General features: G+C 41.9%; 1 protein-coding gene and 1 long non-coding RNA gene across 2 annotated transcripts in view; one reads left to right on the top strand and one right to left on the bottom strand.

Moving 5' to 3' along the window:
* Positions 1 to 6,901: 6,901 nt before the first annotated feature.
* The window catches only part of ALK (ALK receptor tyrosine kinase), a 737,626-nt gene continuing 718,175 nt past the window's right edge, over positions 6,902 to 26,352 (bottom strand). Inside the window, exons 25-29 of the mRNA XM_006061052.4 lie at positions 22,695 to 22,787; positions 20,061 to 20,162; positions 10,922 to 11,056; positions 10,103 to 10,193; positions 6,902 to 7,994 (exon numbers count right to left, since the gene is read on the bottom strand). Of these exons, the coding sequence (XP_006061114.3) occupies positions 7,311 to 7,994; positions 10,103 to 10,193; positions 10,922 to 11,056; positions 20,061 to 20,162; positions 22,695 to 22,787 (1,105 nt within the window). The 3' untranslated portion in view covers positions 6,902 to 7,310. The remainder of the gene's footprint in view (positions 7,995 to 10,102; positions 10,194 to 10,921; positions 11,057 to 20,060; positions 20,163 to 22,694; positions 22,788 to 26,352) is intronic.
* LOC123328574 lies at positions 21,334 to 25,925 on the top strand. Its single transcript, XR_006543491.2, has 2 exons — positions 21,334 to 21,624; positions 25,229 to 25,925. It is a non-coding gene; the product is annotated as an uncharacterized LOC123328574 (long non-coding RNA).

The following is a 26,352-nucleotide window of genomic DNA, read 5'->3' as shown; positions in this document are numbered from 1 at the left end:
GTAACATGTGTGCTCCAACACAGAGAGGGTGGACTGGATCTCAGCCATGTGTGTACAGCATTGGTTTCTGGAGTCAAGCATTTTTATTTCAGAGTTTTATTTTGGACCTACCTATTTAGACTATGTGATATTATTTAAACCACATTGACCAATGGCTAGAGACCTAATGTGTTAGGAATCATCTTAATTAGGATATAGATCTAGTAATTAACTGTTCACTGGATATTTGTTATCTAAATGATTGACCCAGAGACATATAATACATTTCATTGCATGACAAGCAAGTAGGAGAATTTTTTATTTTTCTTCATGCCCTTTGCTTTACTACACTCATTTATTATACAAACACAGTAGTTAATACAAAGCTCACATTGTCACATATGATTTTAGTAACTATTTAGTAATATCCCTTGGTACATAGGTCCTTATTTACAAACAATGTCATATAAGCTGCTTGAATACACAACAGACATTCTTAATGGAGACTGTGTGGGGTTTGAACAAGTTACGTAAGTTGTGTTAAGATTTTATTACAAGCAGAATATGAGGCCTTTGCATAGGCAAAAATAATTTTTTTATAGCAAAATTTTTGCCAGTGCTCCTTTTAAGGAAGGAGAAAGAAATTTATGTGGAGGAGAGTGGATGGGCACATTACTAACAACAATGTATTTTCATTATGTGTGGTAGAAATGAAACTCTTTTCTGCTCATAGCCTTTTCCCTTGAGGAGAAAGGCATGGGTTGGGGGGTAGGATCCTTGTTTCTTCTCATTCTTTAAAATATAACAGAATTTTCATGATAAAGCAGCAGTAGGTCTTGTCATTTTTTAGTTCAAATTGGAAAGTGTGGTCCTGATGCTGAGGAGGGGCTGGCTGTAAGTTCTGAGCTGTGTTAGTGAAGACACTCTAGGTGTTTAAATTGAGGCTGTTTAGCTAAAACATAACCTGTCTCCAGTGATCACTGCCGTCATTTGACCATCGATCGTGAATATGATTTAATTTCAGCTCTAAAATCCTTCATGCACCCCCAGGTGTCAAGCTTGTTGCTCTTGTAGATGCTCAGGTCTTCACACGCACACCTTGTATGCCTCTGTTCTCAGAGGAGCCGGTCTCAGGACTGGATATTTTGTCAGAGTTGTTTGAACTAGATAAATTAAATAGGGAGTCTCAGGAAGCTACTTGCACTGAACTGAATTTGAAGCATTCCTAAAGTTTAGGAAGTTTAAATATCTACATGTTGTGTTCTCTTTGATCTGTGTTGATCCATAGAAGCTAAGTTCTTTCAGCTCCAGCCTGAGAGAGGCATTACTTGAAGAACCCTTATCTTCATGAAGACCAAATCAGTGATTTTTCATGTAACAAATCAAATAAGACTGACATGGAAATGAATCATGTTAAAATTACGTGCACAGTTTCAAGTCATCCTTTTTATTCTATGTCTAATATGACTTCTGAGATTCAGTTTAAGTCTTAGTCAAATGTTGATGATATTGGCTGTCCCTGACAGTTCTCGTTATGAAGGATAGGTGTTGCTCTGCAATATCTTTGGGAGAATATCCTAATGTGGACTTTTGAATGAATTTTAATAGTCATAAAAATTCCATATTGATGGCAGGGGAAAGTGGATTTTGCATTATACACAACAGAGAAGAGGATGAAAGTGAAAATTTTCAGTTTCCTTTATTGAACCTGCCAGTAAAGATAGATTTCTAATAAGAATTCCAATAGATTATATGTACCTGTTAAAAATGTTGTGATTTTTCTCAAGCGATCTTTTCTCTTTCTTGAAGGGACTAGAGCTTAGGGAATTAAGAAATAGCATGAGGTTTCTTGAGGCCTCACTTCACACTCCCTGGTGTGAGACAGAGGAAAATCCAGTCCATGTCCTGCTTGAGTTTGTTTTCTTTTATGAAACATCACCTGCTGCTTTACTGGTTACATTCATGAAGAAAAATAATTTGTCTTTAATCTTACTTCTCTGAGAACTGTGAAATATCACATAAATATTATTGTGGAATAAAGAAAAAATATTTAAAAATATTTTTCTCAACTGTTAGATACACTAAAATGTAGAAAATTGCCTGCAGTCGTCACAGTCTTCTCTTTTGGTGGGACATTTGAATTGGCTATCTTTTGGGGATTCCTTATTTCTAGATCCACTATAAAGCTATATAATCCAGCACAGGTTTCTAAAAATTGCCCTCCAGTGGCAGTGGGTGTCTCCACAAAGCTGAGAAGAGGGATTCTAACCAATCCGATGGTGGTTGGGAGAGAGGACTCCAGTTACTATGAATTCCTCATCATAAATGGTTCCACGATGTTTGTTGAGGGAGGCCTGACTCCATGGACACACTGGTCTCCAGCATGCGGCTCATCATGGGCTTTGTTACGTTGGGAATGGTCACGGACAGAAAGTACATGAGATCTGTCATTGGACATTAGGCATGGTGAAGGAGAACCTTCGAGTGATAAGTCACATGATTTTACCTTGCTAATAAGGCTGCCACTGTCGCAAACGTAACAAAAGAGAAATAAGTGGTGTCATGGTGAGTGTGAAGGTCATTAAGATATGATTTTCATAGTCCTGTGTCAGCTTTGCTTCTTTCAGGAAACCATCTTGAATTAACCTCATTTTGCTATGTTAATGATTTTATGATTTATTAAAGAGATCTTTGAATAGAACAATAAACAGAACTGATGCTAAACTTCTTTCTGGTCTCCTTTTGAATGAAGATTAAATATAATTTGCATCACTGGGATTGTGCACTGAATTAATTGGCTTTGGCTTTGAATGAATTAAGAGTCTCTCTCTCTGTCTCTCTCTCTCTCACACACACACCCCCCCCCCCCCCCCCCACCAACTGTGGGCCAGATGTTGGGATTTACCTTACACAGGAGTGAAGCCTTACAGAATCAGACTTCAGAGCTGGAAGGGGGCCTTTGAGACCAAACTGCTCATGTTTTTAAATGAGAAAGTGAGAATTTAACTTGCTGGAGTCATGTAAGTAGGTAATTGCTGTCTAATACCTATACTCAACTCCTGCACTTGGTCTGCATACTAGTTCTCAAATAATCGATGAGTGCTAAACCATGCAAAATATTACAACCGTGTGAGGTTTTTATCAGTCTGATAATCATCTGTACTGGCAAATAACCTCTCACAATGTAAGTGCTCTAGGGAGCACTAATATACTAAGACTTAGTGGGTTCATTTAGTAAGACTGCCTTTCAACTAACACTGGCTGAAAAACTCGCCTGCCCAATGAGGCTTTTAGTGATGGCAGGATAACTTATTTTGAGTAATTGCTTTCAGGGAGGCAGTAGGCCTTAGTAGAGGAATGGAGTGGGGTAACTGCTGGAGCACAGGTCAAACAGAGGGATCTGAGGAATGGACAGGGCACAGTACTGCAGATAAATTCAGTATCTGGGGTTCTCTTGAGGCAAGCCTGGTGGTGCCATCTTTACGTGGAAAGGTAACACGCTCATTTACATTTACTGAACGCTGAAGCCGTGTTCCTCCCTCCCCCAACACTATGTCATATTATTTCCTTACACTGAGCTTTTCAAATGTTTTAAAAGTTATTAACTTAGAGCTAAAAATAGCTTTGTGTTTGAGTGGTGCATTAAAAATTAAATACACCTACTCAGGATAACAAATCAAAACAGAATCTTAATAGAAGCCTTAGTATTTGTTCTCAATAATTATCTTTTATTTTAGGGCATCTTGTGGAAGATTATAGGAATTTCTGGTTTTTGTTTTATATGTTCACACAACAGCACAGGGAACCATCTGCTGCAGTGAAATTAGCAAAGTCAAGTTGTGTGTTCTTTGGGGACCCATTTAAAAAGTCATTAGCTAAAGACAGATTGACAATGCACTTCATACATTTTATGAATCTTGCCACGGGAAGTGTGTTATTCAGAGTAGTCTAAATTCATAAGCGTCATGTTTTAGGTCTACAAAGCTCATGTGAATTTTAATTCTACTATTGCTAGAGAAAAATCTGTTAAAAATAGCCTGATCACTTAGAATTTTTAGTGGTACATGTGTGCTCAGTCATGTCTGCTGCTTTTCGGCTGCATGGATTGTAGCCCTGCTGGGCTCCTCTTTCCATGAGATTCTCCAGGCAAGAATACAGGAGTGGGTTGCCATTTCCTCCTCCAGGGGATATTCCCCACTGAGGAATTGAACTCGTGTCTTCTTCAGCTCCGGCACTGTAAGCAGATCCTTTACCACTGAGCCACTGGGGATTTTTGGTGGTGCGCCCTGTGAATCTGGAGGTAAAAGCCCCAAGTGTTACAGAATAAAGTCAATCTGTGGTTATGTAATATCTTACAGCTGTAGAGTTTATCAAAAACTATATGGAGAGGCCAGACACTTTAAAAAGAATTCATCAAGTTGATTAAATGTCTTCCTCTGTTGCTCATTTTTTAACAGTAATGTAGCAGAGAGTCTTCACACTCTTCTTTTGAGCTGAAAGGACTGGGTTCTGGTCGAGTTCTTGCTACTGTCATTAAACAACTGACAGATGAAGCCCACGTGGCACAGAAGGGGAGCTGGGAGGACTGGATGGGACTAGTGGGAGGGCAGGCATATAGAGACACATGCCAACTTTTGAAATTCTCCCCACAATCAACCCAATTCATTAAGGAATTCAAGAGGTGTGAGAGGGAGTGCTTGTGCTTTCACAGTTTGTAATCTCCCTGAGGGCCAGGGAGAAAGGGACGTTATTATCCTCATTTTGTATATGGAGACACTGAGGTACAGACACATCTGAGAACCCATAGACAGCCAGGACGCACATCCTAACTGGACCTGAAGAATCTGATCTTTCAACCACCAAGTAGATCTTACACTTTCTAAAAAAATAAAAGTTTGTTCCTGATATATTGATCTGCTAAAATATTGAAGTACCACCTATTGATAAACTAGTCATTCCTCACAAATTGTCAATTTCCCAATGGAATGATTATGAACTTACGATGAGCTTCTTTATAGATATGGGACATGAATAATTATACTAGCTTATGGCTTAATTAATGTAACTTCTACAGACTTTAATTGTGCCTGTCCATGTTCTAGGTGGAATTTTCCATCATAATTAATAAATATGTGAGTCCATAGCATCAGTATGAATTGCTGGAGCCATATGGCTGGAGTGCTGATACCTGGGCGATTAGCAAGTTAAATAAAACATCTTGAGGTCATCATATCTCGGTGTGGAGTTGTTTATTATCCATGTATACAGGCTTTTAAGATTGGACTACCATTTACATGAAAACTGATACCAATAAAGATGATTAGAGAGAATCAACAAATCAATCTCCGTGGTAGTAAGGCACAACCTGAAAATGTAGTGGATGTGTAGTTTTTAAGAAGAGAAAGGAATAAGATTTTTCCCTTGTTAATGAAAGAGTTGGCTATTTAACCACGTAGCATGCTCCCTGTTTAATTGGTTACTGGTGTCACAAGTATAAAGTAAAATTGTTCTCGTTTTGACAGTTGCTCTGTCACCCTTTTAGGAGGGTATTTTTCAAAGTGTGATTCTTGGACACCTTCAGGTGGTTTATGAGTTAATGGTTATATAATTAGACTATTTGTGCCGGGCATGAGCTAAAACTTTATTGATATAAGTATTTAGAGATGAGTTCATTGATGTTTCATCTTCATGTGTGTCCGATGAAGATACTTTTGGCAGTCAAGAAGATAAAGCAAAGTGATGTCCAAGGTATCTGAGCTTCTAAAGATGTGAAGAACTACTGACTAGGCGAGGCTCTGCCATAGGGGAATCAACACTCACTGGTCTGGTGTTGGCTTAGAACAGAATGGCCTCATGTCCAGGTGAGACTGTTGATGCAAGTGGAGTTGAGAAGGCAGGGGAAGGTGGATAGACACAGTCCTTTTGCTTGGGAATGTTTAGTGCTTAACAAGTGATAAAAAATGCTTTCGTCCCAAAGTGAGGTTCTGGCACAGCTACCACCAGAAATGAAACTGGGAAAGAGAATGGAGGGGAGCAGAAAGAGATGAAAACTTTCTGATAAAGCATCATTACATACTTCTGTGTGTAAGATTTAACAGATTCCCAACTTGTCTGCAATGGAGATAAATTTCACGTGTGAAAACCAAGTTCAGAACTCTCTGTAACATGTCACTACCAACCTCAGCACTCCACGTGTTCCTTAATTCCTTCACTTGTCACCCAGAGAAAAAAACTGTTTTACTCTGTATTTGACAGGTATACAAATTATGCATTGTGTTTCAGTCAATTTCTGTTCCCATATGTGCTAGAATCACACACCATTAAGGAGCCGGAACTGGGGAAAAGCCTAGAAGGAAGGATACTGAATCAGTACCTCTCCTTAGGACCACTGGAGGGCCTGCTGCTCCCGAGATTCATCTCCAGGAGTAGAAACTTCAGCTTGGTAACCTTCATGATTGAAATTGTTAGAAAGTGTGACACTAATAATGCCCATGAATGGATACATTTTTATGCCTCGATGTATCACTGTTGCTTACATTAAAAAATTTTTTTTAAATTATACCGGAGTTTATTTTAGTGCTAAGTTTTAAAATAAGGAGTTAAATTTTTAAATCTCAAATTTTCGACACAGTAGGAAACCTCACACTCCACTGTTCACCCTTAGTAGTAGGATTTTCTTAAGGCTTGAGGTATATTACCAGGATGTTGGACTCTCTGGATCTTACCGTCCTCAAAGCACTTTGAGTACTTGTGTTTCATTCAGGTGAGTATATACACATTTTCTCTCTACTACTCTAACGATTCACCACATTTTTATGATATGATCGTCGATGACTCAGCACACTTGAAAGCACCCAGCATCCACAGTGACCTTCCAGTGAGTTGTCTATGATTCTTTTCCAAGTAAACAATGTCCCCGCGCTGACACTACAGAGAACTTTATTTCGGTTCCCTCTGCTCTCAAGTGGTCCAGGCCCACATTGACCAGGTAAGGGAACACCTATGACTCCGACTAGCAAACACAGGAGCAGCTAGCTCTGCGAGCGTGGAGCAGAGCACGCGGGACAGGGAAAGAAGCAGGAGCAGGTGGGCACCAGCCATCCGTCAGAACCCTACGCAGCCCCGTCCCGGCCTCGCGTTGATCACTCGTCTTTATATGTTCTCCTTTTGCAAGACTGGGATGAACCCGTGTTCCAAACCTTTAGAAGCAATTTGAAAACACAGCTTTTGATGTGGCACTTCAAAACAAGTTGGCACAGAATGAAGAGTGACATTTGGTCAGTGGTTTGCGGAGGAGCCGTAGCCTGTCCCTCCCCGGGCCGGGCTGGGGCTCAGGGCGCAGGCTGGCTCTTGGGCGCGGGGTCCTCGTAGCGGCCCGGGCTGGGGGCGGCCTCCGGGGGGAAGCCCTGCTGCTGGTAGCCGTAGTTGACGGTGCCACACGGGAAGTGGCGCAGCCTGAACAGAGGCACGTCCCGCAGGCTGGCGGTCAGGGCCGACGGCTCGAGGAGCAGCGAGGCGCCCGGGCGGCGGGCGGCGGGCGCGGGGGCCGGGACAGCACGGGCGCCCTCGACGCCCGGGGGCCCCCGCTCGCTCTGCTCCTTCTTGGCCGGTGGAGTGTTCTTTTTGGTGGGTTTCTCTGTAAACCAGGAGCCGTAGGTGGGGTTCCAGAGGCTGGTGGGCTTGTTCCTGGAGCCCTGGACTTGGGGCAGCTCCGAGGGCGGGTTGGACTGCGAGAAGGCCATGTTGACGTGTCCCCCGTCCACGGCCGGCGGCCGGGCGCCGCCTCGGACACAGGCCTCCGCGACCGCGGGCTTCTTGCCGGCCTTGCCGGGCGGAGCCGAGGGCAGAGCGGCGGGGGCGGCCGGCTCGCGGCCCTCCTCTCGCTTGGCCTGGGCCGCTGAGACCAGGAGAGGAGGGATTCCCTCCGGGTCCTGGGGCCTCATGGGCACCTTCTCTTCCTCTTCCACGAGGGGCCCGTATTCTACCGGCAAAGCGGTGTTGATCACATCTGGGTCCTACAGGCGGGAGAGATGGACGGATGGAGACTTTGAACCACAAAGCAAACGTGTGGATGGGAAGATAACCTTAGCCATGATGTCATCCAAACTTACTTCACAGATGAGGAAACCATTCAGGGTTTACTGGGAATATATTAATTTGTAAGCACGGGAGAATAAGAAACACGTGCGAAAACGTCCTCATCTTTGTAGAGCTTGGAGGAGAGGCGCTATTACAGAAGAGCGTGCTGGGACAGGGTGCCCAGAAGCGGCCCCATTGCCTGGGGAAGGGGAGTGGGCTCAGGAAAGAAAGGCTTTGCAGAGACCAGCTTTAGGCAAAACTTACAGACGAATGGATTTAAAAAATTATAAATTAGTTTTTTAAAATGGTTACAACTGTTCCCAGTGAAGTTTGCTCAGTCGTGTGCTGCTCTTTGCAATCCCATGGACTTACCAGGCCCTGTCCATGGAATTTTCCAGGCAAGAGTACTGGAGTGAGTTGCCATTTCCTTCTCCAGGTGAACTTCCCGACCAGGGGATCGAACCCACGTCTCCCACATGGCAGGCAGACGCTTTATCCTCTGAGCCACCAGGGAAGCCCAGTTCCCAATGAAATAGTTAAAAACAAAAATCTATATGTTTGACTTCAAAATGTGTCTGTTGAGAGTGAGAGGAGGGGAGGGGAAGGGAGGAGGGACACACCATGCTGGCTGACAAGGTTAACCTCTGGTTCTAGCATTTCCATCACCTTTGGATGGAGGCTGCACTGGATCATAACGTTTCTGGGTTATATCATCACTTCATTACACATGCTGATATCACAATGCAGTGGTTTTTCAACAAGTTTGGATCTGATGAAACCCAGGAAATACTGACGTGCTATGAGGAAAACCACTTACAAAATCAACTCTGTGCTAGATCATTTTTACAGCGACAGACTGATATAGAAAAGCAGAAGACAGTTGCTAGAGATTTGAGGAAGATTTGTGGAAGATTTGTGGAAGAAAGCTTAAAGTTGGGGAAACTTAATCCTGTACTATTTTGTGCAAATTGGGAAAACCATTACTTCAGGTTAATAGAAAAGCACATAGGTCCAGTATTCATCAGTAAAAAGTTTAAGCATAAAAAATAACTACCTTCTAATTCTCTCTGCTTTAGTCTTTAGTTCCTTCTCTATTAATTATTAATTTCTAGAATGAGTCATTCAAAATATGCTTGTACAGAGCTCCCAGCTTTTAAGAGGGATCTTATGTGCTTTGGAGAAGAAAATTACTCCAAAGTATATGTACTTAAGTGGATGCATCCCATTAATATTACAACATAATAACCTAAAAGCCACTGAACATCAAGTTCTCTAAAACAAACAAAAAAACCCCGAATAACTTGAAGTCTATATAGATAAATGCTTTCTGAGCTCAAAGGACCCAAAAGAATGGAATCATGAGGACAGGAGATGACTCCAGTGTGAAAATGTGTATGTCTATTGTCACAACTAAGAGGAGAGGGAATTTAGAGAGGTAGCGCTTTGTTGTCTGACTTCTAAAAGGTTCTCCAGAATCTGATATCCTGGCAGAATGAGAGGCAAAAAAGAGGGAAAGAAAATTCACGCAGCCTGGAGCTGAGAAGTGTCGGTGTGAAGGTCCCTGAGACCTTGAAGTAGAGGAGCACACCCCTCCACCGAGGACGGTGCAGACACAGACGGAGGAGATTGGGGGCCAGGGCTCTCACTTGATGGCCTCCACTCTTGAGGAGGTAGAAGGCATAGTTATCTGCTGAAATGTACCCCATTTCTATTAACATCAAAACAGGAAAAAGGCAGTCCCTACTGACGGAATTGGGAGTGGAATCTGGACAGGGACCAGCAGGACTTCGGGAAGCTGCGTGGCTTGGACAGACCCTCTCCCAGCTCAACTCCTCTTAAGCGACAGCAACTAGTGTTTGTTTACAAAACAGGCAGACTGAGATACCACTCATTGTACTTATAGATAATTAACATTCGTCTTCAAGAGCATAGCTTATTTCTCCTGGCTGGTGTAACTGTTATTTCACATTTTGGCATTTGCCATCTTCAAGACTTTTCCATATAAATACTAGCTGAAGGAGGTGGGGGGGGGGGATGTGTATACCTGAGTGCAGTATTCAATCCTCTCCAAAATTATGGCAAAGTTGGGCCTGTCTTCAGGCTGATGTTGCCAGCACTGGGTCATTATCCGGTATCTAAAAGAACAAGGACATAAATTAAAATCAAGAAAAATGGGATGAAAAATAAGTCCCCGCCCTCCCCCCAGCGCTTTTCTAATAGGACTGGAATAGCACTGTCTTCTAGGGTGGGGACTCATCTTGTCCCCGTGTTTGCACGTGCTGCCCTCTGCTGATGGGCAGGGTGTGAAGGTGTCACACAGGGCTCATTTGTTCCATTCCTGAATTACCGTCACCTCTGGGGCAGAATATTCTAACTGTATTTCCCATCTGTCTTGTCTGTGGGAAGGAGGTAAGACAGATCGGTTCAGTTCAGTTCAGTTGCTCAGTCGTGTCTGACTCTGCGACTGCGTGGACTGCATGAGGTCCGTGGTGAGACACACAGGACAGCAGAAAACCCAGGGGATAGAGATGCTTCAGGGAGACTCAAGACCTGTGGAGTAAGGCAGCAGGGACGGAGCCCACGACACAGACCCAGGAGGTGCCTGAGGCCAGTGAGCCTGGTGAGTCCACAGCCTCCATCCAGACAATATGTACCTTTTAGGGTGTGGCATTATTGCTGTCAAGGGGCAGGAAGAATAAACCATCTCATTGAAACTACAGACACACTCCTATCTTGGGGCATATTAAATGAGGTCAGCCATCTGTTCCTTCATCTTAAAAATTAAAAAGCATATGTGGCTGCAGATATTTTTTGAAAAGGAAAATTGTGCTTAGTAAATTGTAGAAAATCCTCAGAGTCATACACAGGCCCCGGGCAGTTCTTAGGTGGGTCCATCCGTCCTCCACTGGTGACGAACTCCAGGACTTCCTGGTTGCTTTTGCTAGGGTATGGCATGTATCCAAGAGAGAAGATTTCCCATAGCAGCACTCCGAAGGACCTGCACACAGGATGGGAGGTGTGGGTGTGGGTGTGCACACACACACACATACACAGCCTCAGATACATTCACAGATGCTCATACACAGACACACACACACACGTAAATACCCTGACGCACTTACAGAGACATATGTATATGTACACACAAAGACATAAACATATACACAGTCTCAGACACACACAGACATGCACACATGGAAAATTTTAATTGTTTAATTTCATTTTTCCACAATAAAAGTTTTTAATATGGAGAAATAGAAAAGAATGAGAATGTAGCCCCACGTGAAGATCCATAAAAGGATAACTAGCATGTTATGTTTCTTCTTTCAAGATTCTGGGCTTAGAATTTTTTTACATAATTGCTGTGATTTTCTTTTTTGGGGGAAAATTAAATTATAACATAAACATTTTGCATGCTAATACAAACCCTTTTATAAATAGAATTTGACATAGCTATAAAAAATTCCACTGAGTAGTAGTGCCATAATTTGCTCTATCATTTCCATATTGTTTTCAATTTTTGAAGTATTTTAAAAACATTGTGATGAACATCTTTATACATTTTTAAAAGGACAATTTCCTTAGAATAAATTTCCTGAATTTAGGATTAGGATAATCTAGTAAAATCTAGGATAATTCTAATGGAATGACTAGATCAAAATAATATGAACGCAGAAAAATTATTTCTCTATATTGCCCATGTGACTTTCCAGTGCATTGCTGATCATCAGCCAACACTGTGCATCAGACACTCTTACCAACACTGAGAGTTCTTACTAAAAATGAGAACTTTTGCTGATTTTTAAGGTAAAAAAATGGTAGATTATTTTAAATTATGATTATTGATTGGATAATTAACATGGTTAAATGTGTGTGTTAATTCACTCTGTTTTTTTCCTGTGAATGTTTCGTGTTTAACCACATATAACCACCCTAAACCACATATTATATTTTGATTTATAAACCTACTTTATCAAAGATGTTAATCTTTTATTCAAAGTTCAAACACTTCTATTAGTTGCTTTCTTATTTTCCTTGTTAGCATACCAAAGATTTTCATTTTTAGGTAGTTGAATCTATTTTAAAAAATTCTGTGATTTCTTCCATCTGTTTCAGAGATTGTACAATCCTCTCTTTACCAATGATTAGATGAATGTTTGCTGTTTTCTTCCAGTTGTATTAATGTTTCTTTTTTCTTTCTTCTCACATCCAGTTGGAGTTGAGTTTGGTGTAAAGTGTGAGGTAAGGATCTCATTTTATTCGCTCTTCTAAAACCACTCTTTAACACAACATATCCCTAAAATAATTTTCTCGTCAACTATTGACTTGTGAGTAAGACAGGTCTGTTCCAGGATATCTATTCACTTCATCTGTCTGTCTGCTTCTTGCATTGATACCATTTTCTTTTACTTTATTTTTTGGCTGTGCTGAGTCCTCACTGCTGCACGCAGGCTCTTCTCTAGTTGCGGTGCACGAGCTTCTCAGTGCACTGGCTTCTCTTGTAGAGCCGGGCCCTAGAGTGTGGGCTTCAGTAGCTGTGGCACACAGGCTTAGTTGCCCCTGGGCATGTGTGAACTTCTTGGACCAGGGATCAAACCTGTGTTCTCTCATGGGCAGGCAGATTCTTAACCATTGTGCTGCTAGGGAAGTCTCTTTTACTTTTTGTGTATTTATGTTTTAATATCTGGTAGGACATTTTTCCTTACTTCTCTCTTTTTAAAGAAATGTATCTGATTTCTCACAATCAAATCAAATGTATTTTGATTTCTCAAAATAAAAAATACAAAAAATGTATTTGATTTGTTTTAAATGAACTTGAAAATGATTTCTATTGTGTTTCAAAATCATCTCCTTTGATATTTTGCCTAAAACTTTAAAACATTTAATTTCATAATTAGTTTTTTTAGCCAAAAAAAGGCTGTCTTTGTTTTAGTATTTGGTTGCAGTTTTATGATGTTAATATTACCTCAAAAATTTATGGAACTATAGCTCCTCTGGAACTATAACTCTTCAGTCACTTGGACTGCAAAGAGATCAAACCAGTCAATCCTAAAGGAAATCAACCCTGAAAATTCATTGGAAGGACTGATGCTGAAGCTGAAGCTCCAGTACTTTGGCCACCTGATTCGAAGACCTGACTCATTAGAAAAGACTCTGATACTGGGAAAGATTGAAGTCAAGAGGCGAAGGGGATAACAGAGGATGAGATGGTTGGATGGCATCACCAACTCAATGGACATGAGTTTGAGTAAGCTCCGGGAGATGGTGAAAGACAGGGAAGCCTGGCGTGCTGCAGTCCATGGGGTTGCAAAGAGTCAGACACAACTGAGCGACCGAACAACAAGAGCATCTCTGGGCTTCCCAGGTGGCGCCTGTGGTAAAGAACCTGCCTGCCAATGCAGGAGACTTAAGAGATGTGGGTTTGATCCCTGGGTTGGGAAGATCCCCTGGAGGAGGGGTGGCAACCCACTCTAGTATTCTTGCCTGGAGAATCCCATGGACAGAAGAGCCTGGCAGGCTATGGTCCATAGGGTCCCAAAGAGTCAGACATGCAGGAAGTGATTTACACAAAGTACTTTTATTGATATCATTTAAGTGAACTTTCAAAGATTCTTTTGAGGAGAATTGGGCAAAGATAGTTTCTGTATTTTTCAGGTGAGAAGGCTGAAGCAGAGATTATTATACAGTTAATTCAAGACAGACTGGAATATGTTATTAGATTTCTTGATTCTACTAACTACAAATTGCCTGGTGCATATATTATTCTTTTCTGTTTGGTGGTCTTTCTGCCTCCCCCCAAGGCAGAACAAAATAAGCAAAATCACGGATGAAACTAAATACCAGGGCTTAAAGAATCCCAGCAATATGTTTTCTGCCTATCTGGATAGATAGCTAGGGAGACAAATTGCAGTATTCTTTGACAGAATCACTATATGGATTGCAAATAGATGTTTATTTTCTTAGAGTTCAAGGGAGTGAGAAGTCATGTTGGTTACAGAACACTGATAATTTCAGGTAAGTAATGTTGTGAGATTTAACAGATAACCATACAGGATACTCATTAATATTTGAATTCCAGATAAATAAGAAATACATTTTTAGTATTAGTATATCCCAGTTGGACTTCCCAGGTGGCGCTAGTGGTAAAGAACCCTTTGGCCAGTGCAGGAGACACGAGAGACAAGGGTTTGATCCCTGGGTTGAGACGATCCCCTGGAAGAGGGCATGGCAACCCACTCCAGTATCCTTGCCTGGAGAATCCCATGGACAGAGAAGCCTGTGGAGCTTCAGTTCATAGGGTCGCAGAGAGCTGGATGGGACTGAAGCGATTTAGCACACATTCATATCCCAAATACTGCATGAGACATACTTATACCATACAATTATTCACTGTTCATGTGAAATTTCATTTTAACTGGCCATTTTGTATTTTATCTAGTAATCCTACAGATCAGGTAAATCTATATTTTGTATGCCATTTTTTTTTTAATCACCTATAAGGTAAGCCTGTCTTAAACAGGAGCCACAAGGCCCAAAGCTTTGCACCAAAGCATTCAAAAATCAAATAAGACAAATATTTTTTAAAAAATCCCACATTGTTTCTTCTGATATAAAACTTGCTCCTCTGCTTCATGAGGCCTGGGGTGGGATTGAGAATTTGAGTTTATGACAAGGTCCCAGGTGATGCTGATGCTGTTGCTGTTGATCGGAGGAGCACACTTTGAGACCCACTCACTGGGTTTGGGTAAGTCAAATCTCAGTGGCTTCAAACAACAAAATCTCTTTTGCACATTATCAAAAAATGGATCAGAGGAGGGACTCTGGTCACCGTGGCTCCTCTGTCTTCTGACCTTATCTCAATGCAAGGCTTTCAGAATCTGGAGGATTCTTGTCCATTTTCTTGGTTTCCCACATTGCTGTTGAGAAATTCAATTGTTTGGATTCCCTGTCTTTCATCTCTGATAATTGTTTACTATGATTTTATTTGTATCCTTGGACACTTTTACCACCTTGATCACCATTGGTCTGAAATTTCACAATGATGTGTTCATGGGGTTGCTCTTTTTATTCACAGCGCTTAGCACTTTCTGGATGCTTTCATTCTGAAAATGTATGTCCTTCTGGGAAATCTTCTTGAATTGTTTCTTTGATGTTTTTATGCCCTTCATTTCTGCTCTTCATTCTTTCTGGGACTCCTATTTGTCAGCTAATTGGGTCTAATGGTCTAATTCTTTTAATTGTCTTTCTTTTCCTATCTATCCGATCTATTTATAGTCATTTTATTTTCTAGAGGATTTATTCAACTCTGTCTTCCAACTTTTCTTTTACTTTCACACATCTATTATCATCTTTTTTAAAAAACACTTTATTTTCTTAAGAACAGTTTTAGGTTGTAAAGAAATTATGAAGATAACACAGAAAGTTCCCACAGGCCTCACACGCAGTTCCATTTTTAGCTTCTTACATTAATGTGATACATTTGTTACAATTAATGAGCCAATACTGAGGAATTATTATTAACTAAAGCCCATAGTTTATTCAGGTTTCCTTAGCTTTTGCTGAATTTCCTTTTTCTGTTCTAGGACTCCGTTAGAATATCGCTTTATATTTAGCTGTCATGTTTCCTTAGGCTATTCTTGACTTTGGCAACTTCTCAGACTTTCCTTGTTTTTAATGACCTTGGCAGTTTCAAAGAGTTCTGGTCAGGAATTCTGTAGAATGTCATATTAGGATTTGACTGCTTTTCTTATGATTAGACTGGAGTTAATGGGTTTGGGGAGAAAGACCTCAGAGGTTAACTACCATTTCATCATATGTCAAGGTATGTGCTATCAACATGATCTACCGCTGTTGATGTTGACCTTGACTGCCTAGCAGAGGTAGTGTTTGCCAAGTTTCTTTCTTCCCCCTGCTTTTCCCTCTCTGTGCCTTTTGAAAAAATACTGCTGTGTGCTGCCTACATGGGCTCCAGGGAACTAGGCTCCATCTCCTTGAAGGCTCTCTTATCACATTTTTCTATCCAGGAGTTTTTTCCCTAAGAACATTTAAAATAATTAATTAATTAATTTTTGGCTGCATCGGGCCTTAGTTTCAGCATGCAGGATCTTTCCTTGCAGTGTGCAGACTCAGTCTTTGTGGCAAGCGGGCTTAGTTGCCTCTTGGCATGTGGGAGTTTGGTTCCCCAACCAGGGATCAAACCCGTATCCTCTGCATTGAAGGCAGATTCTTAACCATTGGACTGCCAGGGAAATCCCAAAAACATTGTTTTAAATAATCTTTTGTCCTTAAGATTATGGTTACAATAACATAACTTTCTGAGGATATTGTTTTTAAAAGTTTTCCTAAACTTTCTGCATTCTTTTTCCTCCAAGTTCCTTTGTATATGTTTGCTTCCTTCAGATCAGAATCTTTCCTCAAGTGTTTGTAGATTCTTGGCTCTCTGTTCATATACTAAGATTGGAACCCGACAAGATGGGAAGCTCTGTGTAGATGGGCTTGCTAACTGGAGAGCAACTGACTTGCTTGTTTCACGAGGGGCCTTCGTTTCCTGGCTGCTGTAACAGTGTACCACAGACTTGATGACTAAAGACAACAGAAGTTTATTCTTTCACAGTTACGAAGGCTGGATGTCTGAAGTCAGTATTGAGAGCTGAAAGTTAAGTATATGCGAGACCACACTGTTCCTTGCCTCTTCCAGCTTCTGGAGGCTGCTGGAACGTCTTGACCTGTGGCCACATCTCTTCAACCTCTGCCTCTGTCCTCTGGGTGTGAGGCAAATCTCCCTCTGTCTCCTGTGAGCACACTGGTGATGCAGACTCCTTCTCCTGATGAGGGTTTCTGGGAAGAGATCCTGATACCACTGGAGGGCCATTTTTCAGCCCACTAGCACTCACTACTGCACAATTGCACTCATCTCACATGCTAGTAAAGTAATGCTCAAAATTCTCCAAGCCAGGCTGCAGCAATACGTGAACCGTGAACTTCCAGATGTTCAAGCTGGTTTTAGAAAAGGCAGAGGAACCAGAGATCAAATTGCCAACATCTGCTGGATCATGGAAAAAGCAAGAGAGTTCCAGAAAAACATCTATTTCTGCTTTATTGACTATGCCAAAGCCTTGACTGTGTGGATCACAACAAACTGGAAAATTCTGAAAGAGATGGGAATACCAGACCACCTGACCTGCCTCTTGAGAAACCTATATTCAGATCAGGAAGCAACAGTTAGAACTGGACATGGAACAACAGACTGGTTCCAAATAGGAAAAGGAGTACGTCAAGGCTGTATATTGTCACCCTGCTTATTTAACTTATATGCAGAGTACCTCATGAGAAACGCTGGACTGGAAGAAACACAAGCTGGGATCAAGATTGCTGGGAGAAATATCAATAACCTCAGATATGCAGATGACACCACCCTTATGGCAGAAAGTGAAGAGGAACTAAAAAGCCTCTTGATAAAAGTGAAAGTGGAGAGTGAAAAAGTTGGCTTAAAGCTCAACATTCAGAAAATGAAGATCATGGCATCCGGTCCCATCACTTCATGGGAAATAGTTGGGGAAACAGTGGAAACAGTGTCAGTGTTTATTTTGGGGGGCTCCAAAATCACTGCAGATGGTGATTGCAGCCATGAAATTAAAAGATGCTTATTCCTTGGAAGGAAAGTTATGACCAACCTAGACAGCATATTGAAAAGCAGAGACATTACTTTTCCAACAAAGGTCCGTCTAGTCAAGGCTATGGTTTTTCCTGTGGTCATGTATGGATGTGAGAGTTGGACTGTGAAGAAAGCTGAGGGCCGAAGAATTGATGCTTTTGAAGTGTGGAGTTGGAGAAGACTCTTGAGAGTCCCTTGGACTGCAAGGAGATCCAACCAGTCCATCCTAAAGGAGATCAGCCCTGGGTGTTCTTTGGAAGGAATGATGCTGAAGCTGAAACTCCAGTACTTTGGCCACCTCATGCAAAGAGTTGACTCATTGGAAAAAACTCTCATGCTGGGAGGGATTGGGGACAGGAGGAGAAGGGGACGACAGAGGATGAGATGGCTGGATGGCATCACCGACTCAATGGACATGAGTTTGAGTGAACTTCGGGAGTTGGTGATGGACAGGGGTGCCTGGCGTGCTGCGATTCATGGGGTTGCAAAGAGTCATACACGGCTGAGTGACTGAACTGAACTGAGCACTTGCTATGTCTAAAGTTTTTCTCTTCATGGGTCAGTTCCTTCACTGAGAATCTTCTGATCTCCTCCTGCCTAGCTGCCATGTGCTTGGCACTGAGGGGAGAGAGGAGGCATGCACCTTTAAGTAGGCAGACTTCTTAAACTCTACTATTTCTGCTTATAGTAGAGAATCCACGTTTGCTGATGTCTGATATCCCCAAGGTCAAAAAGAATTCAATTCTTCAGAGAGGGAACCCCTAGCCTTGTGTGATGGTAGAGGAGGGGCAGAGGTGAGGGAATGATCTAGTTACTTTTTAAACAGATCTGTAACTCATTTTCCTCTCTGCTGCACCTCTACTTAGAGGTGCTGGCACCTTCCACTCCTGGGCCTTTCTGGGGCTCCTGACCAGGCTGAGTGAAGCAGGCTACTTCAAGATGGATGTAGGTGTCAACTTTCTAGTCTCCTAAGTAAGGGACCAGGCTTCCCTGGTGGTTCAGATGGTAAAGAATCCATCTGCAATGCAGAAGACCTGGGTTTGATCCCTGGGTTAGGAAGATCTCCTGGAGAAGAGAAGGGTTACCCACTCCAGTATTCTGGCCTGGAAAATTCCATGGACAGAAGAGCCTGGCAGTCTACAGTCCATGGGGTCACAAAGAGTCAGACACGACTGAGCCACTAAGCACACACACAAGTAAGGGACCATTTGTCTGTAAACTTTCCAGTTTCCAAAATTATGTCATTGTTGTCTTTGTCCTTGTGGATTTTTATGCAAAGAAGATTCCTCTGTGTATGAGTGTATTTTGGGAGGGAACACAGGTTGACTGCCATTTAAAATTATGTGTTGCTCTTGTAGGAATTATGTAAAACAGTATGGAGAGTGCTCAAAAAATTAAAAATAGAACTACCTTAAGATCTAGCAATTCCACTTCTGGGTATACTACATCCAAAGGAAATAAAATCAGTATTTTGAAGAGGCATCTGCACTCCCAAGATGACTGCAGCATTATTCACAATAGCCAAGATATGGAAACAAGCTAAATACTGATGGATGGATGAACGGATAAAGAACATGTGGCATGTATTTTACACACACACACACACACACACACACAGGAATATTATTCAGCCTTAAACAAGAAGGAAATTTGCCATTTGCCACAACAGGGATAAACCTGGAGGACAGTATGCTGAGTGAAATAAATCAGGCACAGAAAGACAAATGTCACGTGACCTCACTTATAAGTGGAATCGCAGAAACAGAGAATGGAATGCTGATTGCCAGGGAAGAAGAGGCTAGTCAAGGAGCACAAGGTCTCAGTTTTGTAGGATGAATCATTTCTGGAGATCTAATATGCAGATACTGTTTTCCAAACTGATTTTTAGCTGTAGATCACCATCACTGATATATTTGTGCTGATAATAATTTTTTTTCTCTGTTATTCTGTCAATTGGAGAATTTCATTGATCATTTTTCTAATCTTAACTCAATGTTGCATTCCTAGGATAAATCCAACTTTGTTATTATGCTAAAAAATTTATGTGTGGCTCTGTGTGTGTTTCACCAGCCTGCAGTATCAGCACAGCCTGGGAATTTGTGAGAAATGGAACTTCTCAGTGACCTCAGACTTCTTGAATCCTGAGCTCTCAGGGTGGGGTCCAGCATTCAGTTGTGTCTTACCAAGACTTCCTGGTGATTCTGATGCTCTGTTGATGTGGGCCCTGCTATAGAGGTACGCTGTCTTCTCTCTTATCCTTCCACAAGAGAGTGTGGGCTCGTTTGACTCATGAGCTCTACTTGAAGGCTCATGGTGAGACCTGGATGAGGGCAGCAGAAAGACTCACCATGTGTCTGTTTTAGAAGTAAATATTCCTTCCATGAACGCCTCTGGGGGCATCCACTTGACTGGCAGCATTGCACAGCCTCCCTTTCGGTAGTAGCTCGCTCTGCAGGGAGAAGAGAAAAGCAGACTTGGTTCTGGAGATGGCTCTGACCCAGGTACCTTGAGAGAGTGGCAAAAAACAAGGTCTGTGAACTGAAATTAACGAGGGGCTCTTGTGGTTCGGGGGGACAGCAAGGGACACAGATCATCTAGTTAACAACCTTAGTGTCACTTAATAGGAGACAAAATAGCCTGCTGGAGGTGTGAAAGAAAAGATCTATGCAATGACTAAAATACCCACTAGCAGATGGTTAGATTTCCCTGATGGATTTTGTTCACTGTAACTCACAATGAATAACATTACTCCAACCTTATGAGTATAGTTGCTGATGATCCACGGTAATGCGAGATGCACAATGGGAGGACTAAGAGCGGGGCTGGTGTCCTACTAGTCTGGGTCCTCCTCAGCACTCACACAGAATCTAATTCAACAGAGGCACATGACTCCAAGTCCTCTAGGTGGCTGGCGGGAAGCTGCTTCCTTTAGCACAGCCCCCAGGGAAAACACAGGCCTGGGGTGGAGCTGGCGTCCGAGGGATGAGGTAACTAGTTTTTGTCAGTGACATCATCAATGCAACTCACTCATAAAAAAACTAATGAATCAATTCCTCCCTCTGAAGCTAGCTCCACCCCAGCCCTGTGTCCATGTGCCTGGTATGTTATGGGAGGTGGCTTCCTACCAGCTGCCTAGATTAATTACTTCAAAAAATAACTGACTGAAATATGAATTGAGTGGTTAGCTGACTCATTGGAAAGGACCCTGATACTAGGAAAGTTTGAGGGCAGGAGGAGGAGGGGTCGACAGAGAATGAGATGGTTGGATGGCATCATTGACTCAATGGACATGAGTCTGAGCAAACTCCAGGAGATAGTGAAGGACAGGGAAGCCTGGCATGCTGCAGTCCATAGGGTTGCAAAGAGTCAGACAAATCTGAGTGACTGAACAACAACGTGTGAGGTATTCTGCCACATGCCGAGGACAGAAATAAGTCATAGTCTCTCTCTTCCAAGGATGTGGTTTAGTGGAAGAAACAGACATAATTAACTGCAGTAAGAACACACATATGATGACAAAAGTATGTATTCAAGAGGAAACTCAGTGATCAAAGAAGAATGGGTTTGTTCTACCTGGGGTGGGGGTGGTGGGTGGAAAAGTACAGGAAGAGTTTCTTGGGGGTGCTGATGAAGCTGAATGGCAAAGAAACCCTCACAGGAGGCATTCGTGATGCATGCTGTCGCACGGGGCCTGTGGGAGGCGGGGGCTGTAGGGAAGCTAGGGTGCTGAAGTCTGAGTTGGGACCTGTCAGTGCTGAGGACGGAGGGGAAGGGCCTGACCACGTGACTGGTTTAGTCTTGCTGCAGAATTCAAATCTTAGAGCACAGGCAGTCCTGGGTGCTCCGAGACAGGAGGTGAAAGAACGCTGAGACTCCGGGTGGTGGAAGAGGGTGAAGCAGAGCTTTCCCAGGTATGCGGTGGATATCAGTGGTGGATAACAGTAGGTGAAAACATTGCTAACTCCTGAGTTTCCGTGTGCTGCTGCTCTGCAGTAACAGGATGCCATCAGGAGATTGCTACCAGTTCCTCGGGAGGCTGACAGGGGTCTCCCTTATTGTCCGAAGACTGAAAGGTCTGCCTGACCCCCTCTCCTCACTCTACTGCTGGATTAGGGGAGGTGTGATTAGTGACTGTGTCAGACAGTGGCTCGCTCAGCTCATGGAGCGAGTCACTGTTGTTAATAATTAGACAAAGATGAATCTAGGGATTGGGAAGAGAAGCGTGGGATAGTATACAGTAGAGGTTTGTTTTTTCCAGTTACATTTTTTATTTTATTGATTTCTTTTTAATTAATTACTTAATTGGCTGCACTGGGCCTTAGTTGTGGCACACAGGATTTTTGAATTTCGTTGCGGCTGTGGGATCTAGTTCCCTGACCAGGGACGAAACGCAGGCCCCTTGCATTGGGAGCGCAAGTCTTAACCAGTGGATCACCAAGAAAGTTCCCTGTTTTTTTTTTTTTTTTTTTTTTGATGTAGCCTCAAGAATGTGACAGGGAAAAAGAAATGAAGCTGAGCTAAGTACTGACGGGCTTTGAACTATACTTCCATGTCTCCTGGCATGGGAAATGCAGAGTGAAGCACTGGGCCCAGTCTCCTGTCAGTTCTAAGGTACTCTTGCCTAGGGTAATGGAAGCTAAGTCTGTTTGGAATTCCTGAGTATTGAGGAAAGGGGTTAATTAAGCTAAAGTTTACTTAGAAGCTTTTTCCAAGTGAAGTATCCAGGTTATTCTGTCTCAGAACATGTTAGGACTAAACAGTTGGAACCAGAAAGACAATCTAATTAACAGGTTAGTGTCAATTATTGCAGGCAGAGAGATCCTAGAATTAGTCCTTCAGGCATGAACAATAATTAAGGCTGCCCCTGTGCTGAAAAGGAACTTAATGCCATTTTAGGCAGCAGGTTGACAAGGCACCAGAGTGCTCTAAGGGATGCGGTTGAGACGGTGAGCTCTGATGGGTGATGGCAGTCTTCACTCACCTGTAGATGTCACGGGCCATTCCGAAGTCTCCGATCTTGGCCACTCTTCCAGGGCCTGGGCAGGTCAAGAGGCAGTTCCTGGCAGCAATGTCCCTGGCATGAAAAAAAAAAAGAGAAATGCATTTCGTAATTTTATTCCTAAAAAGATAAAGGTATAAGAATCACAAGGATTTTCACCTCCAATCTAAAGTTCAAATAGTTCCCTTTTCTTCTCTGTATTTCCTTTACTACATTAGACCTCAGTATGAAAGAAATAGCTAAGCAATTCTAGGTCTCAGAACCAACAGGGAAATGGAAAAGGATTAGGGGAGATGATTGAAAATGTTTAATGGGATAATAATAATGAAAATAGCTATAATAGGAACTAGAAAATTGATTGTCCTTTTACTAGGTACTTGAGCACTGTTCTAACTGCTTCATATCTAATTCTCACCGTAGCCCTGTAAGACACAAGGTGCTAGTATTATCCTTATTTTATCAAAAAAAAAAAAACTTAAAAGAAGATAATAGAGGGACATAGAAATGTATTTGGCCTTTGGCTATTGTTCTGTACAGATTGCTGGTTGGTTTCTGCCGGTTGTTTGACGGAATGTTCTGGAACAGCATGGTTCCCATGAGAGTCAAGTAGGTCAAGGCTTTCCCCAAATAGTTCTAGTTTTATATTTTAATACGCCATCATGGTTTTTACATCTGTGATTTTATCTAAAGCCTTTGTTAAGCTGTATGCATCATAGCTATGAGGCCAAAGAATCACTTCTTTCCTGTTATAAAGTTATCTTGTCTTAGTTGTTATGTTCCAGTCGTTAAGGCCTATTCTTCCATAGCATGCATGTAAGGCTGGATCAGAAGCTTTCCAAGACTCATCAGCTTCTACTCACTGACTGCTAACCCATTCTTGAGTTGCACGTGGGGGTTAAGGATGCAGCCAGACGAAGTCTGGAATGTTGTTGTTGTTTAGTCACTAAGTCGTGTCTGACCCTCTGCGGCCCCATGGACTGCAGCATACCAGGCTTCCCTGTCCCTTCACTATCTCCTGAAGTTTGCTCAAACTCATGGAATGGGTTTCTAATAATATTAAAGTCCTGGACAGAAAAAAATAGTACTTCTTGGGGGGAATGGGTGGTGTTTTCATACTTTCAACTTGTTTCATGATCATTGGCTGAGAAAGAAGGATCATGGAAAATAAACAGCTGGATAGTATTTTTTAAAAAAAGATCTGGATGGGGGATGATGGCTTAGGATAGCAGAACAATTGGTCAGGGTGGGAGATGGGTGTTATTAATGCCACTGCCCTAATCCAGAAGGTTTAAGTTGAATTTTGAGGAGCAATGGTGCATAAAATGCCCTAAGAAAACCATAAAAGCATAACGTATATGACATCAAAAAGAAGAAAATATAGTAGGATATATAGCCATTGCTTCTCAAGAGAAATATAGTGAAGTCAACGAACAACAATATTTATGGCTCTGGAAAGGTCTTTCTGTTGATGTGCATGGAATGGTTGCTTAAAAAATTGATCTTGAATTTAATGGCAAGAAAGTAAATGTAATATCATAGAACACACCAAGAATTGGTAGAATGACACATATTTCTTGAAATGGCAATAAACCATGTCCAAAGGAAACAGATCTAATAGAAAAATGGGAGTGTGTGGATCTGCGAGGGAGTACGCTCTGAATTCAGGAGGTGTGTGTGCATGGGAGTCTGTGAATCTTAAGGCAGATGGTGAAGGAGAGAGAATTAAGGTAAACCTATTGGGGGAGGGTGCCATCAACCTCGAGCCAGTTAGAAGATATAAAAAGATGCTTTCCTAAAACCAATTACCCCAGAGACAGCTTTGATTGAGATGGACAATTTCTGCTAATCGTCACCTTTTGCTTATAAAGCAGATCATTGAACATACTGTTGATTCAATCTCTGACAATTTCATTTCTTGAAAAAGATAAAAGAAGCAACAAAATATTACTCTGGGATCTTATTGTGACCTTCAGCAACTATTTACAGATATGGAAGCAATAGGAATCTCGAGTGAATTTTTGCTCCTTGTTATCTTATTTTCAGTAATAACAGGGCACTGGATATAGTCAAAATGTATCATCCCTTAGGAAAGCAGATTTCAAAACGTCAGAGGAAAAGTAGACACAATCCCTCAGTCAGAGAATCTGGACACTTGGTGATTAATGTGGGTGTGGAGATGAAAAGGCAGAGACGACCTCGGGGAGCAGTGAAGGGAGAGATCTGAAGTCACTAAGGTGATAGGGTCACATTGCTCTCAGATGGGCTCAGACTTGGCGGAGGTAGACATGAGATGGAGAGACATTTATTCTTTTTTTTCTTTCTTTTTTTTAAATTTTATTTTATTTTTAAACTTTATAATATTGTATTAGTTTCGCCAAATATCAAAATGAATCCGCCACAGGTATACATGTGTTCCCCATCCTGAACCCTCCTCCCTCCTCCCTCCCCATACCATCCCTCTGGGTCGTCCCAGTGCACCAGCCCCAAGCATCCAGTGAGACATTTACTCTTTCCAGGTACACCAATCTGAGAAACCACAGTGGAAAAGAATATGAAAAAGAATGCATACTTTGCCGTACAGCAGTAACACAACACTGTAATTCTGCTATACTTCAAAGAAGAAGAAGAAAAAAAAGATGGAAAGATGGCTCTAGCCAAGGACTTATTCTAAAAAGAGCACAACCCTGTCACGTCTGAGCAACAATAAAGCCCAGAGCTGAGATTTATGGAAAGTTCTGGACACAATAAAAAGGGCAAGAACAACAGTGGCAGCGCTGTGAAGCAGAGAGCGTGGCTTTGGGTGAGAACAGAAGAACTGGGGCTCGGCTTCTCTCTTGCTTCTGTTATTTCTACCAAGCACGAGGATCTGCAAGCTGGAAAGACTGAGACTCAGGAAGATCTGAGGGCCAAAATGATGAAGCGACAAAGGATGAGCCAGTGTGAGCTTCCGGCCTTGTTTTCAGAGTGATTTCAGTAAACTAGGCCAGTGTATTTCTTGATCTTTAACATCCCCTTTATTAGGGAAGAAAACATAGCTTGTTATCTACCTCCATGTTCTTCTATTTCTAAACTCTTACAGCGTCTCTTTTTCATTCTCTACGTTATTTTTACATACTCTAATGATTAGCAACATGTCTTATACTCTTTGATGGGTTCATGAATGTTTATTAGTTCACCAGGTTATTTACTAAATGAGAAACAAATCATTAAGAAGAGCTTTGCAAAGAGTCTAACAATCTATTTGACTTTTCAAGTTTCAGAATCAAGCTGTCTGTTGAGAAAGCCATGGATAGCCATGTGGAAAGAAATATGTGTCATCTCTCATGTCTATAGCATTACACATGGACTTGATGTACCAGTGCAAACATCCTTTAAACACAAGGGTCATATAGAGTAGAAAAAATGAAGTACAGAGGTAAACAAAATAATTCTCATTCTTCATTTCTGAGCATTTTAGAAAAAAATAATTTATCCAATAAACATTTATTGTGTGCCACTATATGCTGGGGATATGAAGATGAATAAAATAGGGTTTGTTGCCTTTGATTTATCCATAGCCAGAGATCCGAAAATACAAACTCCTTAAACTTCCCTTAAGGAGCCCAATTTTTTAGATGATGTGGCATGCTTGGTCACTCAG

This window comes from Bubalus bubalis, chromosome 12 (assembly GCF_019923935.1).
Source record: "Bubalus bubalis isolate 160015118507 breed Murrah chromosome 12, NDDB_SH_1, whole genome shotgun sequence".
Taxonomy (NCBI): Eukaryota; Metazoa; Chordata; class Mammalia; order Artiodactyla; family Bovidae; genus Bubalus; species Bubalus bubalis.
This window is presented reverse-complemented; position numbering and strand designations above follow the sequence as displayed.